The sequence below is a fragment of the Pavona decussata genome, unplaced genomic scaffold (assembly GCF_977016875.1).
Source record: "Pavona decussata unplaced genomic scaffold, jaPavDecu1.1 SCAFFOLD_16, whole genome shotgun sequence".
Lineage (NCBI taxonomy): Eukaryota > Metazoa > Cnidaria > Anthozoa > Scleractinia > Agariciidae > Pavona > Pavona decussata.
The window spans coordinates 5,022,501-5,036,953 of NW_028145439.1; the positions used below are offsets into that span (position 1 = coordinate 5,022,501).

At 38.8% G+C, this 14,453-nt stretch overlaps 2 protein-coding genes across 4 annotated transcripts in view; both read right to left on the reverse strand.

Moving 5' to 3' along the window:
- The window catches only part of LOC146487514 (putative skeletal organic matrix protein 5), a 1,342-nt gene extending 351 nt beyond the window's left edge, over positions 1 to 991 (reverse strand). The window contains exons 1-2 of the mRNA XM_085089188.1: positions 929 to 991; positions 1 to 197 (exon numbers count right to left, since the gene is read on the reverse strand). The exon at positions 1 to 197 is cut by the window's left edge and continues 351 nt beyond it. Coding sequence (XP_084945314.1) covers positions 1 to 197; positions 929 to 991 — 260 coding nt within the window. The remainder of the gene's footprint in view (positions 198 to 928) is intronic.
- A 6,144-nt stretch (positions 992 to 7,135) lies between these two features.
- LOC146487515 (putative skeletal organic matrix protein 5) lies at positions 7,136 to 12,616 on the reverse strand. Of its 3 annotated transcripts, XM_085089144.1 has the most exons (7): positions 12,520 to 12,616; positions 12,122 to 12,236; positions 10,702 to 10,824; positions 9,733 to 9,855; positions 8,907 to 8,940; positions 8,467 to 8,602; positions 7,136 to 7,800 (listed from the first exon to the last, which is right to left on the reverse strand). In XM_085089144.1, exons 1-7 carry the CDS (start codon positions 12,556 to 12,558, stop codon positions 7,291 to 7,293), a joined length of 1,080 nt encoding a protein of 359 aa, XP_084945270.1. In that variant the 5' UTR covers positions 12,559 to 12,616; the 3' UTR covers positions 7,136 to 7,290. The 3 variants fall into 3 exon arrangements, with proteins under 3 accessions (XP_084945270.1, XP_084945280.1, XP_084945290.1); XM_085089154.1 differs by lacking the exons at positions 10,702 to 10,824; positions 12,122 to 12,236; positions 12,520 to 12,616 and having other exon boundaries at positions 9,733 to 10,047; XM_085089164.1 differs by lacking the exons at positions 9,733 to 9,855; positions 10,702 to 10,824; positions 12,122 to 12,236; positions 12,520 to 12,616 and having other exon boundaries at positions 8,907 to 9,003.
- Positions 12,617 to 14,453: the final 1,837 nt, after the last annotated feature.

Consider the following 14,453-nt stretch of genomic DNA (forward strand, 5'->3'; position numbering starts at 1 on the left):
TACAACGAACTGGCCTGCTTATTGATGACAATAAAGTTGATCTGTTGGCCGACCTTCATACCAAGGCAGATCTTAGAGAAGGAGGTGTTCCAGTAGGTTGGTATCTTGGTTTCTCGAGTGTCGAACCCAGTCTCGCCTCCTGCAACGTTGAACGTTTCCCTGTTGCTCCAAAGATTGGAATCGTAGTGGAATGTACCCTGTAAATTAAACAATAAGTATTGTTAGGGCGCTGTGTCATGGGGCTTTAAATTAATTAATTAATTAATTAACCGCCGGGAGGTAGAGTAATATCTAGCGACAGAATTAAGAATTTTACTGTATATACATGGTAAGCATGGATTCACTTGTACTTAAGTTAAATTTTTTCAAAGTATAACTTTTGTTAAGTAACCTGAAGGGCAGAGGCTAGAAACGGGAAACGAAGACAGGAATGTAACGCTAACCACCGCTCGAGTAGTTCAGTTGGTACACACAGGACAGCTGAGCAGGGGATCCCGGGGATTCGAGGTCTATGGGTCTTACAATCACTGGTAAGATCATGCTGGCTGTGACTAACACCTTCGAGTAGACATGTTCCTTAGGGATGATCCAGATCAGGATCAATGATCCAAGATCACTCGGATCATAGTGCATCAAGGGACCGATGAACCAATCTGGGCAAGGATTCCTCGGTTCCTTTGGTGTACCATGATCCCAGTGATCTTGGATAATTGATCCTGGCCTGATCTGGATCATCCCAAAGAAAAGCACCACTCGTCTCATTTCAGATGACCGCTTCATTGGGCGGTGATGTTAAGCTGTTGCTCTGGTCTCCTTCATCCTTACATGTTAATTGGAAGGCGGACTTAAAAGAGCCCATGGCATTGTTAAAAGTGCAGGGCGTGGAGTGCCGGGTGCTATATGGTCTATCTGATTTGGATAATTTTACCTTGGTACCATCAATCTTCATGACTGGTGTCCATGCCCCAGCTCCACATCCAAAATCTCCCATGCGACACAAAACAGAAGTTGGTTTTGAGTCCAGGATAAGTGTAACCACTTGAGTCGCGTTTAACCTGTTAAATAATGAAAAGATTCAAGAACGAGTAAAAATTAGTCATAAGTATGTCAGGGACAGCTGTTATTTCTCTTTATTGAGCAGTAATAGGAACGAATTTTAACGACGTAAACGGAATAAATATAACATCTTGTCTTAGTCGCACATTCGATGCATTGCAAACTTGAAAAACACAGCAATTAACCCGAGACACATTTCGGTCTTTGAGCCTCCTCAGTGGTCCCCCATAAAATATCATCAAATTGAGTTTTCCTGTCAATAGAGTAGTAGAGTCAAGAGTAATATTAGTGTTACCTACTTGTTTATGTTATACAGATCTTTGCATGAGTTCGGAGCTGAAAAAGAAACAAACTGATTTAGTTGAAAGCTACAAGCAGTTCAGAGAAGAACGTAAAAAAAACAAATTATAACAACAACATTTTGTCAGCATATACCGCTCACTCACGAGATGTTTGTTGTTGTTGTTTTATTACGCTTTCTTTTAACAGTTTTATTTATTATACTCTCGTTTTGTAAGTAAAAATTACCTAATTGACAATATTCTCCGATGAAGCCTTCTTTACATTTGCATATAAACACGCCATGTCTGTAGTTGGGCAAACACGTAGCCCCATTTTTGCACGGTGCAGACTGACAGGGGTTCTGAAATGAAAACAGAAACACTGTTCTAATTAGGTTGAATTGTTGTATAGATTAGAGCGGTTTCCAATTGAGTGTCGTAAAACCAAAACCAAAGGAATTACTCTGGGCAATCGCAACAGATGTAAACAACACAACAAGCCAATCAGAATTCGAAGCAAATAGATGTAACTGGCGTCAAGGGCGGGAAAACGCGTGCGGCGAAAACACGATTAGTTTTGGTTTGGATTCCCATTGGTTGAGAACGTAGCGCGAGTTTTGTTAACCAATTACAGAGCGAAGTAATGCAAAACTAAAGCAAACGCGAAATTACTTTCGAAACTCAATTGAAAATCGCTGTAATGAATGGTAAAGAAACTATAAAATTAGTTGCGTTTTGATTAGTGTTCAATTGGCTTTTTCACTAAATAAAGATGAATCGAACATTTAACTGTTAATTTTATGGGCTATAAAATTTTTTTTTTTTTTAACCCTCAGGACAGAAAATTGGCTCACCTTGATGGAAAAATGATGCGTGCTCGTGTTTTCTCTATACTCTTTGGTGTTGTTGTATTTAGTTGAAGACAACAATTCACACCACAGTGTTCCATCAGCTCCCTTAGATGAGGCAAGGTTCAAAGATAGGCAGGACGGATTGCTGAGACATTTGAAGGTGCAATCAAAGATGTCGCGCACAGTGTATGTTCCATTTTTCGTCACATTCAGATAATAGAATTCGTCCTTTAGGCAAACAATTTGACGGTGATCTCGGCGATTAAAGGTGTCGAGTTCTGGAACGAGAAACGTAACGTTGACATTGAAGCTTTTTCGTGTGATTAAGAATGTTACTGATCGATATCTAAGAGACCCACATTGCACACTAAGGTAAGCTTTCCAAATTGTCTTGCTGGGTATGCTTACGTCGAACCAAAACATTGACATTGACATATTATAGTGAAACTCCTTCTTATTGATAGCAAGGTTTGTTCCTATAACGTATGAGACAAACTTTGTCTCGTCATTGTCTAATGACTTAGGTGAAATCCCAAAATCAAATTTCAAAAAAAAAAAAAAATGACTAAAATGACTTCAGTCTATTTTTTTTATGGGGGGGGGGGGGGGGGTGGGGGGAATATTCAAAGGGATGAAAAGGAGTGTGAGAGTATTGTCTGTTGTGGTCTAGCTAGTTTACGGCCTCTTAACACACTCCTTTGTGGTGTAGCCCAAGCCTTCGTTTTTGGGCGAGTAATATAATACGACTCCTCTAAGATCATCTCTGTGGAGTGGAAGAAGAAAAACAAACGAAAAACAGAAAACAGCTGGTAGCCAGTTGTAGCTCATCAAACATCACCTAGCTGCATCTCTTTTTGATATTCCGCTTGTGACATTCATGCCCCCTGTACTGTGATTAAGGTTTGTGATAGGAACATAAACTGAATCACCATCTAGCTAGCAATAGCATCACTGATCAAGTAAAATACACGACGTAGTAAAGAGCGAAAGAAGCCGCAGTGTGGCCAAGCCTATATATGGCCAACGTGCTGCCACGTTATTCAGTAAGTCAGGAAAAAAGCTTGCATTTACTCATCGTTATGGAAAGGAATTTGTTCAAATTGAAAAACTAACAACAACACCGCTAAGAACTAAGAGCTACACAAATTTTTTTAACAAGAATTTCAGACAGAATTTCTTTGAATTCCCTAATAATTTGTCGCAAACACTTAATTATATCGTAGAAACGCCCGTTGTATAATTATGTAAGCACTTCTAGTGCTAAAGATGAAGGCGATTATTAAAAATGAGGTTTGGTTCGCTTAGAGGCCACGGCATGTCAGCTATTATACCATGCCAGAAAAATAGAGACCGTTAAATCGAAAAATTTGGAATGAAATCGGAAAGATCTAGCGACATATCTTGCCAGTTTTTTATGAAACAATTATTCCACTCAAGCTTGTTAGAAGGGGAATGTTTATACCCAATTCGCGCGATCGGCGCTACGCGCATCTTTGGCTATCTATTGTCTAATATACCCAAGCTCGTGGAAGAATTGTTTTATTAAGCCTTATAAAACTTGAAATGCACTTTGCAAAATACGTCAAGGAATAATGTAATATCTACAATATCTCTTTATTGTCACTGACTAAAGGAGAGTCAGAAGATAACAAATTTATACCGGATAAATTTTTGAACATAATGAAAAATTAAACTGAAAGCCGCCTACAGCGCACTACATAACAAATGAACCAACCTACCAAAGTTCACAACAGCACCAAAAATTAAAGAACGTTATCATAGGAACTTTGCCGTAGTATGTTTGAGTTGGACCGTCTTAATTTCTGTAAGAAAGCTAATTTTTTAACATATTATCGACACAACTGTATTGCAGGATTAAGTTAATTAAGAATGTTTAAAAGTAAACCGGCCATACAAATTCATACATCAATTCTTCTGCAAGGTCAAAACTCTATCATGTTACATTGTAGATGATATCAGTTTAGAGCCATTTTCTACGCATGTATATGTTTACCGGCTGATGATGTCGGCTGGTGAGCCAACAACAAATTGAAATACTCGTATAAGTTGGTTAGTGCAATCGATTTCACCAGTAACGGTGGCGATTAAACAAGAACGAATATATCTTTGAACAGCTCCTTAAAATAAATTCAACAAACCTTGTTCGTAGGTTTCTTCGGATATTACTGAAGACAACACGAACAAAACCAAACAGGAGATGAAAGGAGAAGATATGTCGCATAAGGTGATCATCCCCGACAAGTCAGCCGAACGCTTATTTTCTAGAGGAAATCCTGCACGGGTAAATTAATATGCTGCAGCCTCAAAATACACCAGGTTGTCTATCCCTTGAAAAACAAACAATTTTAAAGAAAACGTCTTTAAATATTTAATATTTAAAAGTTGTTCATCCAATGAGAGCTCGTCAAAATCCAGCTCCACGTATTCGCAATGTTGTGTCATTGTTCTAAACTATGACCACCCCCACGTTTAATTTAGTTTTGTTGTTAGACAACTAACCAGGAGAAATTTTCCTGCTGGTTTTAGTAATTTAAAAAAGCCATACTTAACTGTGTAATTTTTAGACATGTTATAACAAGACCCAACATGGAAATGTCTATTATTCAGTCTCAGAATAAAATGAAATAAAACTTCTTGAAACTATGGAGCGGCTTCTCGTGCTTTAAATCTAGATCGCAATGGCACAGTATGCAACATTTGATTTAAAAAGTGAACAAAGATAACATCGTACACAGCATCCTAAATTACCTTTTAAAAATTTATGTCTTAACAATATTTGTTTCCTGATAGGCTACAACCTGCCGAAAATAAGATAAACTGCCATGAATTTGGTATTGGCAAAGCTTAATTGTTTTGACATTTGTAAGCTGCGTTCTTCATCATCATCATCATCATCATCATCATCATTATCTAATTATATAAGATGGGCAGTTTATGCCTAGGATCATGTTTTTGAATTACTTTTTCCTTAGAAGGATTTTCGAGATGATTATTGTATATTACAGAAGAAGGACGCCTGAAGAAGCCCTTATTCATGTTAAACCCCCTAGTCAGTCATTTTCTCAGACGCGTACAAACGGTGCATCTTTAACCAGTCCCAAAAGCCGGAATTCAGTCATTGACCCAGTCACGTGCAAACACTACATTTTTAAACTCTCACAAGTGAACATCTCTTCTAAGTGAACACTCTGTCAAGAAACAAGTCACATATAAACCTCTCATAAGTGGACACTCAGTCATTGACCCGCTCACAAACAAACACTGCATTTTTAATCTCCCATTCGGCGGACACCTCTCCTACGCATTTGCAGTCATTGTCCCAGTCACGAACAAAAGATTATGCAACCAATCATGCAATCCCTTCGGTCTGTCATGGTGAGAGAGGAATGCGACCATAAATATCTTTACGTCGATGTCAAACTCTATACACCAAGACTTAGTGATGTTTTTCCTGAATTTTTCTTTTTAAGTTCCACAGTGACAGGAGACGTGGGGGAGGGGGTGGGGGAGGAGCGAGGCGGGAAAGCGTAATTGCAAACAGATTTGATTTGATTTTAGGCTCCTCGTTTCGTTTTCCGAAGAGCACTATCATTTTTGTCTCGTTTTCACAAAATTATGCCATATGGTATTCAGGCAACTTTTCCTTGTATAAAGGAAGCAATAATGATAGTGCTCCTCTGAAAACGAAACCAGGAGCCTAAAATATCAACCAACTTATATTAATAATGCCAAGTTCAATAATAAAATACGGAAATTTTCGATATCGGAAATTGTAATAAGCCTGCCTTTATCACCGCTGTCTATTTTGAGCATTTCCCGATACTTTCCTGAAAAGACTTGGATAAGTTGTATCAATGGTACTTTCTCAAGGTAGTCAAAGCATTGTTAACGAACCGATACAATATCCTTCCTGTTTTTTTTTAAGAATTGTGTTGCTTTCAACCAAAAATAATTTGGTACCTCTAGCTTGGAGAACGGGTGACCTTGGAATATCTTGGAATATAGTAACGGATCAAAAACCGTCTATTAGAAAGATGTGATGAAAAACACAAACAAAATGTGTTGAACAAAAATACTTTCGCTGTATAGCCAATCTGCTCACACGTAAGAATACAAGTAATTTCCTGGCAAGAATTTGGCATATTTTTGATAACATGTTTTTCGGCACTTAGATATATTGTAGTTCAAATTTATCCTTGGTTAAAATTTTATCTTCGTATCGGCCGTTTTTATGCTAGAGACGTAAAGGTCGTCTGAAACGTTAAAGTCATCTCGAGACGACTTTAACGTCTAGTATAAAAACGGTAAATAAGACAGACGCATTTAACGTCTGACAACTTTAACGTCTTTAGTTAATGGCGTCGTTTAGACGCACTTAACAGACGACTTTAACGTCTCAGACGTTAAATGCGTCTAGTATAAAAACGGGACGCCCTTACTGGGACGCATTTAGCCCTGACTCGTCCACAGACGACTGGCACGAGTTAGCGTTGAGTCCTGGCACGAGTTAGCGTTTAGTTAGCGTTTAGTCTGTTAGGTCGTCTATTTTTTTGCGTCCCGTTTAATACCAGACGGCTTTAACGTCTCCGACGTTAAATGCGTCTAGACGACTTTAACATCTCTAGCATAAAAACGGCCATTGTCCTTAGATATGGAAATGTGTGATAATGATTTGAAACAATGGAAAGTAACTAAAGTTTTGGAGAAAAATCCAAAATGGCGGAAGTTTAGAATGAATGACCTAATTTTTCTTAATATGACGTCTCGCCTCTACTTTCAGTACTTTATTTAGCCACGTTAGACAGAATGAGAAATGAGCTCGTTTAAAGGTGTAAGATCAAATGACATATATATTATTGTACTATTAAGTTTTATTATGGTACGTACATACTCTGCTGTCGTGCTCAGGAATTCAAAATAGGAATCTCCAAAGTGAGAAACAAACAAAAACATTTTTAAGGAAAACCAAAACAAAGGTTCACAGAAAAAAAGTCATAATGTTTTATAACTTAATTATTACAATGAGCATTGTCTTTCACATACACAGCGATTTCCATAGGATTTGGCACGACTTCTAGCACTTATTGCACCAAGATGTACCCCATGGCCTTGATGTTCGTATTTCCGTTATCTGTATTATACATAGCTATGTTTCCACAGGTGTTGGAATCACCAGGCCATCCTCCAGTACCAAACCCGATTCTGGAGTCAGGGCTATGGCAATTATTTTCGTTGTTTCCAAGGATACCGATTCTTGCCTTGGAACTGGAACTAAAAGCGTTGAATCCTTCCTTTTTGCAGTTTCTTTGCAAAGAAGCTCTCGACCCAATCAACGTCTTCCACTTGTTAAGACCCAGTGACGTTGCGCGATACCTCCCGTCAGCAATAAGAGAGAACAATGAACTGGCTTGTTTGGTAATGACCATGAATTTTACCTGCTGGTCAATTTTCATACCGAGGCAGATCTTTGAAAAGGGCGTGGTCCAGTAGGTCGGTAACTTGGTCTCTTGAGTGTCAAGCCCAGTCTCTCCTCCTGCAAGGTTAAAGGTTTCGTTGTTGCTCCAGAGGTTGGAATAGTAGTGGAAGTTTCTCTGCAAGAAAAAAAAAAAAAAAAAAAAAAAAAAAACACAAAGAATTAATTAAGTAGTCAAGATGAAAGAAAGTGAGAGGGAGACTCCAAACTGAAAGAAATATCAAACTGGTTCGTCTTTAATCGTCTCTTATGATATCGTACGGTCGATGGGAGACTAGGTCGGTAACGCAGTGAAGGGGACGACGGTTTCTCCTCTCGACCGTGAGAGACGACTGGGGACGAGTCAGAATATTTAATTCAGGTATGAAATAAAGGTTAGCGAGATTCCGATGTAAATACGATGTTAAGACAGCAGTTATGGCGGAAAAGAATGAGGGGGTACTGTTAAATTTCTTACATAAACAGACAAGGAGGAACTTCATCTTTCGTATATTTACAGTTTTTGTATACAAACTCTGATTTTACCAATAAATATAGTGTTATTTTTTGTTTGCATGCGGTCATTCTTTTCAACCTATTATCATTAATTTAACGTGACCCACAATTGATTTGAAATGGTTTAACTCAGTTTTTTAAGAATATCTTTTGTATGGGAGTGCCCTAACTCAGCTCACTACAGGCAATGTTGCGCGTGTGTGGCTTTGCATGTGGGGGAATAAACTTGAATTCGTTATTGAGGCATGAAAATATCCCTCAAATAAGTCCTTGTTTGTCGCTGTTTCACCTGCGTGCCGTCTGTCTTCATGACCAGCGTCCAGCCACCTCCACCACATGCGCCAAGGCCAGAGTCACTCATGTGACAGTACCCGAGTATGTTTTGGAATCCTATGTCCAATTGGTAGACTTTGTTTTCTTTAGTTCTGAAAGTAAGTACAATTATGATGTTTAACCATGTGAATTAAGTTTGATGTGTATTCTCCATTGTCGTTCTAGTCAATTGGCACAATATCGTGAGACAATAGAAACAAGACGAGAAGAATCCAATGATTTTGCAGGTCAAGGAAAACCGGGAAAAGATGAAAAAGTACCGATTAAATTTTTTTGCTTGTTGAGGTGTGATTTTTCCTGTGGAATTTAGGAAAAAATTTAATTTGTACTTGATAGGTTTTCCACCATGACAGTTAAATCAGGTACACTGATCTGACCATTACAATTGCCACTTACACATTTCTGTCGTAGAGGTCCTTGCACGGCGACGCTGTATTAACAAAAGTTAAAAGGAAGACAAGTCAGTGTCTCACCCACCTCAGTCATACCTTATCTCCTTCGAATATAATTGAGCGTTAACCTGCGTAGGCTGTTTTTCTTTGTCTTCCGTGGCCAGACGTGGGGAGGGGACTATGGGAGAGGGGGGGGGGGGGGTGAGGGATTCCAACGTCCCTCCATAACTTCATAGCTCGGAGAATATAAAAGCAAGACATTTATACTTGGAGGGTAAATACAGTTTGTCCAAGGATGCTTCTTTTGGGGCCCACAACGGATACTAGATTTCGAAACTAAAACCATCTTCAATGCGCTATCTTGGATTTCAAGATTTCGCCTAATCCTTAGAAGGACAAAAATTGGCCAAAATGTAATCGAAACCAAGAGAAGAACGCTTAATTGTTTCCAGATAAATTTTATTACAAATCCCTTGTCCTTTTCTCACATATTAAATCAAAGATCCCGTGATCAGGCAACTCGTTAAGAGGAATTTTTGTTCAAAAGCACTGGGCTGTGAAAACATGGCTCCTTACAGCATACACCAACCCCTAGTAATCTTTTTTCTTGTTGGTTATCATAGAGTAGGGTGATCAGATGCAGGTGACTATTGTCCTATTTTCTCTTGTTAGATTTTTTTGTTGTTAGCTGAGATATATAAGATTGCCTTGCTTACTGAATTAATTTTCATCATTTCAAGTAATTGCTGACTGTAGTTAATGACTAAGAGTTCTAAGGAATTATTTAAATTCGATTAAAGGGACTTCAAAGAGGTATAAATGTTCTTTACTTTTGCACTGCCGCCCGTCTCCAAAATATCCCAGTTTACATGTGCAGTTGTATGATCCCTTGGTGTTGTTACACACAGCATCAGAACTGCATGTATGTGTTCCTGTAGCACATTCATCAATATCTGGAAATCAATTGAATAAATAAAGGAAGAGGGGTTACCTTATTCAAAGCTGGAGTTTGTTTAGAAAAGGAATTAAACCGCAGTAGGAGCATTCAGGTTTTGAGTCCAGTATTCTTCTCCAAAGAAGGGTAACAAAATCTAATAGTACGAGTATCAGTTACCTTGGTGTACGAAATTCACAAAGTTTTCTCTATTTTGCAAGCCTTTTTATCCTTTTAAACTTATGTCTTCTTCATTTGAAGTTATTGGTGCCTGCGTCTGACACATTTCAACACCGAAGTCAACATTTTTCAACGTTTTTTAATATTCTTATTGGTTTTATTTACTTAGTCGATGAGATGTTTATGAGGGCATAAATAGAGAACGTAGTTTGTTAATGGTTGGTAATAGTTGTTGATTCAAGTGAATACGGTATATTGACGCAGAAAACTTAGTCGATAATGGTCGTTTCTTGTTAAAAGTATACAATTCTTCATGCAAGTAACCCAACTTTCTACTTTCAGTCCACTGTACGCATTTAGTCCTGGGTCCAAAGGACCAAGAGGAGCCTCCAACGTTTCCGACCTAGAGCGCCAGCCATAAATTTGAAGTCGAGACTGCTTGTATTTCAGACCTATAAATCGCTTGAAAATGGTTCAAACCATTCTCAAAATGTGCCGTTTTGAGTGACATGTAGAACTTACAATTCAAACGGTGGCATTCCTCTTACAAACTGACCGCTCCGGCTGGTCAATTCTGACAGATGGCGTGCTTCCCACGACAAGTCCGAATTAAATACGACTGAAGAGTGTAAGTAAATTATTTAATCCTAAAATCTATCATTATAATTATATGTAAATGGTTAACCTTGGCAATCCAGTCCATCTCCGTAATATCCCGGTTTACACGTACAGTTGTATGATCCTCTGGTGTTAATGCACAAAGCATCAGCACTGCAAGTGTGTTTTTCTGTAGCACACTCGTCAACATCTGAAACCAAAGTATTTATTTATACTAATAGCATTTGAACCTATACTTTCTTAAGGGTTCACTGATAGTCACTGATAATCAGTTTCCAGTGACTCACGGCACGCTGATCCCCTCTCTTGTCAATCAATCAGTCTTTATTTACACACGGTTAAAAATTCATAAGGTCAATGAAAATAAACGTACAAGACAAACTATCAATATCAAAATGTATAAATATATAAAAAATCCTAATCCTATCATGCCTGAACAACGATTCTGAATCCTAAAGAAAACTTGACCTGCTTTCCATGAATGCCGTGTCTCAAGCTTATGTAAAATGGAGATTAAGTAGTTGATTAAATTGATTATGTGATTCAGTTTGCCTAAGATCACAGGGTAGGCTGTTCTAGAGAGCTGAACCGCTATAGCTAAAGCTACTTTTTTTTTTAAGAAATTTGTTCGTGGCAAAGGAACAAAAAGATTACGGGAGACAAGATCACAACACCGTTTCATTGGTGGAAAGAAGAACGCCATATACCTGCCACGGAAGACCAAATCGCAACGCTACATTTACTGTCTGCGAAAGGCTCGTGTAGTTAATCTTACATTTATACTCCATTTAAAACAGGACATGGACCCTCGCCTCTGACCAGAATGACACATTCCCATTTAACCTCCCTGTAAGGACAGTCACGTACCGGTGCACCGTTCATAATCATTCGTCTTGATTATTTACTACCCAGTTTTTCTTTTCAAAACATCTAGAGCGGGAAGAAAAGTATGGTGCCTGTGGCTTGTCCTACAAAACTAATTCAAATTGGTTTTCATCTATGAAACAGTTCTTCCTGAAAATAACGCTTGTCCCTTGCTTAAACTGTAAGTGGGACTACTTCCTGCCAGTGGTCCATTGTGCAAACACAACAAGAACTTTTCCCAGTGACTTGTCCCAAAAAATTAATTCAAATCGGTTTCCATTTAAGGAACAGTTCCCCTTTAAAATCATGCTTGTCCCTTTTGCTTAAACTGTAAGTGGGACTATTCCCTAAAACTGGTCCATCGTATAAACACTACAAGAACTTTTCCCGTGGACAAGTCCTGAGGACTGGTTCGTTCCAAGGTGCAAATAATTATTACCCATAAACTATGCCGGTATACACTTTAATGCATTGTGTAGCGATCTGTTTGAAACCGAGGCGTGCTACTGTGGAACCAGTAAAGTAGTTTCAAAACGTTTTTAAAAGAACGTCAATTCACGTTCGGGGTCTTCATGGTCAGCTTTACTCATTACAAATTCAAAGAGTTACCCTTGATACCTCACCTATATCACAGTTGTCGCCCTCGAATTCGGCCGTGCACAGGCAGCGGTATCCCCGGCCGGTAAAGCCGGTCTGACAGGTTGCATTGTTCTGGCAAAGGTTGTTTCTGCAAAAATCCTATGATAAAAGGGAAATCGGCAGGAACTACTGTTATGTCCTGGTCAAGGGGAAAAAACGCAAAAAATCTATTCGACCGATTCTGGTGTACAGCCGCATGCAGAGAGAGAGACCGAGAGAGTCCGCGAAAAGGTAGGGCATTAATCTGACGTTTGCTGGTTTGTCTGTTCAAGTTCCCTAGTTCAGGGCACTTGCATTGTGGACGTGGATAGTCAAAAAAGTCACTAAACGTCATCGAAAATTTGTTAAACATTCCACTTGAAGGCTTGCATGATTTTCTTACCTTCGCTTCACGGTACAGATAATTTGAGTTTGCTTTCATGTCGCCCTCGTTTCCTTGGTAAGTTGAGTTATTCAATTCACAAATGTGGGTTTCAGTGTCCACTCTCTTCAAGAAGTTATAACTAACACAGTTTGGTTCCACATAGCACAAAGCCCGGCAGAGACCGTCGTCTGTGACTTCAGCGGTTCGTATCACGTGATTTATAAGACGTTTCCCTCTGTAAACGCCGATGGGTCCGAACTGCAGTTGACGACATTGGTCTGCAAAAGGGTTAATGAAAATGAGTGTTTTGTTTGTTCTTTGCTTGTTCTTTTTAAGAATTAAACGGCAAAATTTCACTTTCGTCTCCAAGGAAGATGGCTGGTGGCGCCCACCCGCTAAAGTTTTCGGCAATTCAAGAATTTTAGGCTGATGAATCCGAACTAGACAAACTGTATTAGCTTACATAGAATAATGTGGGAATGCAGGAAGCAACATTTTAGGTATTTTGCTTTAATGTTATCGATTGGCGCCGCTGCTGATTGACTGTAGCAACCAATGTTCTAATTAGCCAATGGCAATGGTACTCACGGTCTATTCTATAGTAAGAAGCAAGAGTACACCCAATCCCGTAGGCTTTTAGTTACTTCAAAACAACAATTCTGTGGATGCAAGTATGTTAAACTGCAAAACTGCACAAGTGCAGTTAAATCTGTAATAAAAGAAAGTTTAGATTTTATCAGATGAATTTAACTAACGTCTCGTCTAACATTTAACATAATGCCACTTAAGTTTACGAGCGGGATGTGAAATCAGCTCAATTCTACAGTAACAATTACACTAAGGGACTGTGCAATAATTATCAGGAGGGGGGGGGGCTGAAAAACCAGAGTTATCTAGCAAAAACTTAGACAGTACCCCCCCTCCAAAACTAAAAAAATTAGTTCTAAGCCCCCCTCTGTTATGTTAAAAATAACGTCGCACCCCCCCCCCCCCCCACCAACACACACACACACGCACTCACTCCTCGCCGCCACCATTACCATAGATGCCTTTACGTAACATTTGGTATCGAGAAGGATATTGATCGCTTGATTGAAGATTTAAACAAAGCATTTGCTAAGTAACGGGGTGCTTACCACATTGGCTCAAAATCCAAAACTTCTGAAGCCAGAAAGAGAAAGGAGCAGAGAAAAAAAATCAAAGAACAGAAGATTGAACACTTCAAATAACAGACGAAAAAGGGCTTGCATTATATTTAGATCCTTGGGAGGAGAGCCTGTTGAACTTTGTTATGAGCCAGAGATGTATGGAATTCAGCAAATCGATTCAGTCGATGAAGAAACATTACTTTTATTCACATCAAAAACCGACAAAGCTTGTCTACGAGATCTGTTTGATTCCCATTGTTTTACGGGGGATGCTAAAAAACAAGTGCATGATTTTTGCTTTACATAGGGTCAGCTTAATTAAATAGAAGAAGGGTTAAAATTAATCAGTTATCTTTTCATTTTGATGGAATTTTTTCAATAATCGTTTAACAGCTGTTCGTATTGATATTTGTTACAGTCTATCATGAGGCCTGTATTGAGAATCTTTAATTGCGTTTAAGTTTATTTTCATTTCGAATAAAACTTAAGGCCCCCCCTCTGTCAAATGAGTGATTTTACTTTGACCCCCCCTATCTTGGCAGCAATTTTAGGTAATGCCCCCCCCTCTGGTTTTTCAGCCCCCCCCCCCCCTCCTGATAATTATTGCACAGTCCCTAAGAATTGAAATATGTAGTTTATATTAATTGATGCGCACTGTGAACATTCTTTGCGCAGTTTCTCGGTGTATAAATGTATTTTAGCGGGTGAAAATTGTCGTTTAAAAATACATCTCTGTTGGAAAGAACCATTGGCTTAGATGAAAAAATGTTAGTATATACCACACAAGTGAATAGTACTTTTTGC

Bases quoted from the DNA above. Each gene is read 5' to 3' on its own strand.
- LOC146487515 (XM_085089144.1), bottom strand. From the start codon at position 12,558: ATGAAAGCAAACTCAAATTATCTGTACCGTGAAGCGAAG. The intron at 9,856-10,701 runs GTTAACCATTTA...ATTGATTTCCAG, and splicing joins AGATGGACTGGATTGCCAAG to ATATTGATGAATGTGCTACA. The intron at 8,603-8,906 runs GTAAGTGGCAAT...ACTTACTTTCAG, and splicing joins GACCTCTACGACAGAAATGT to AACTAAAGAAAACAAAGTCT.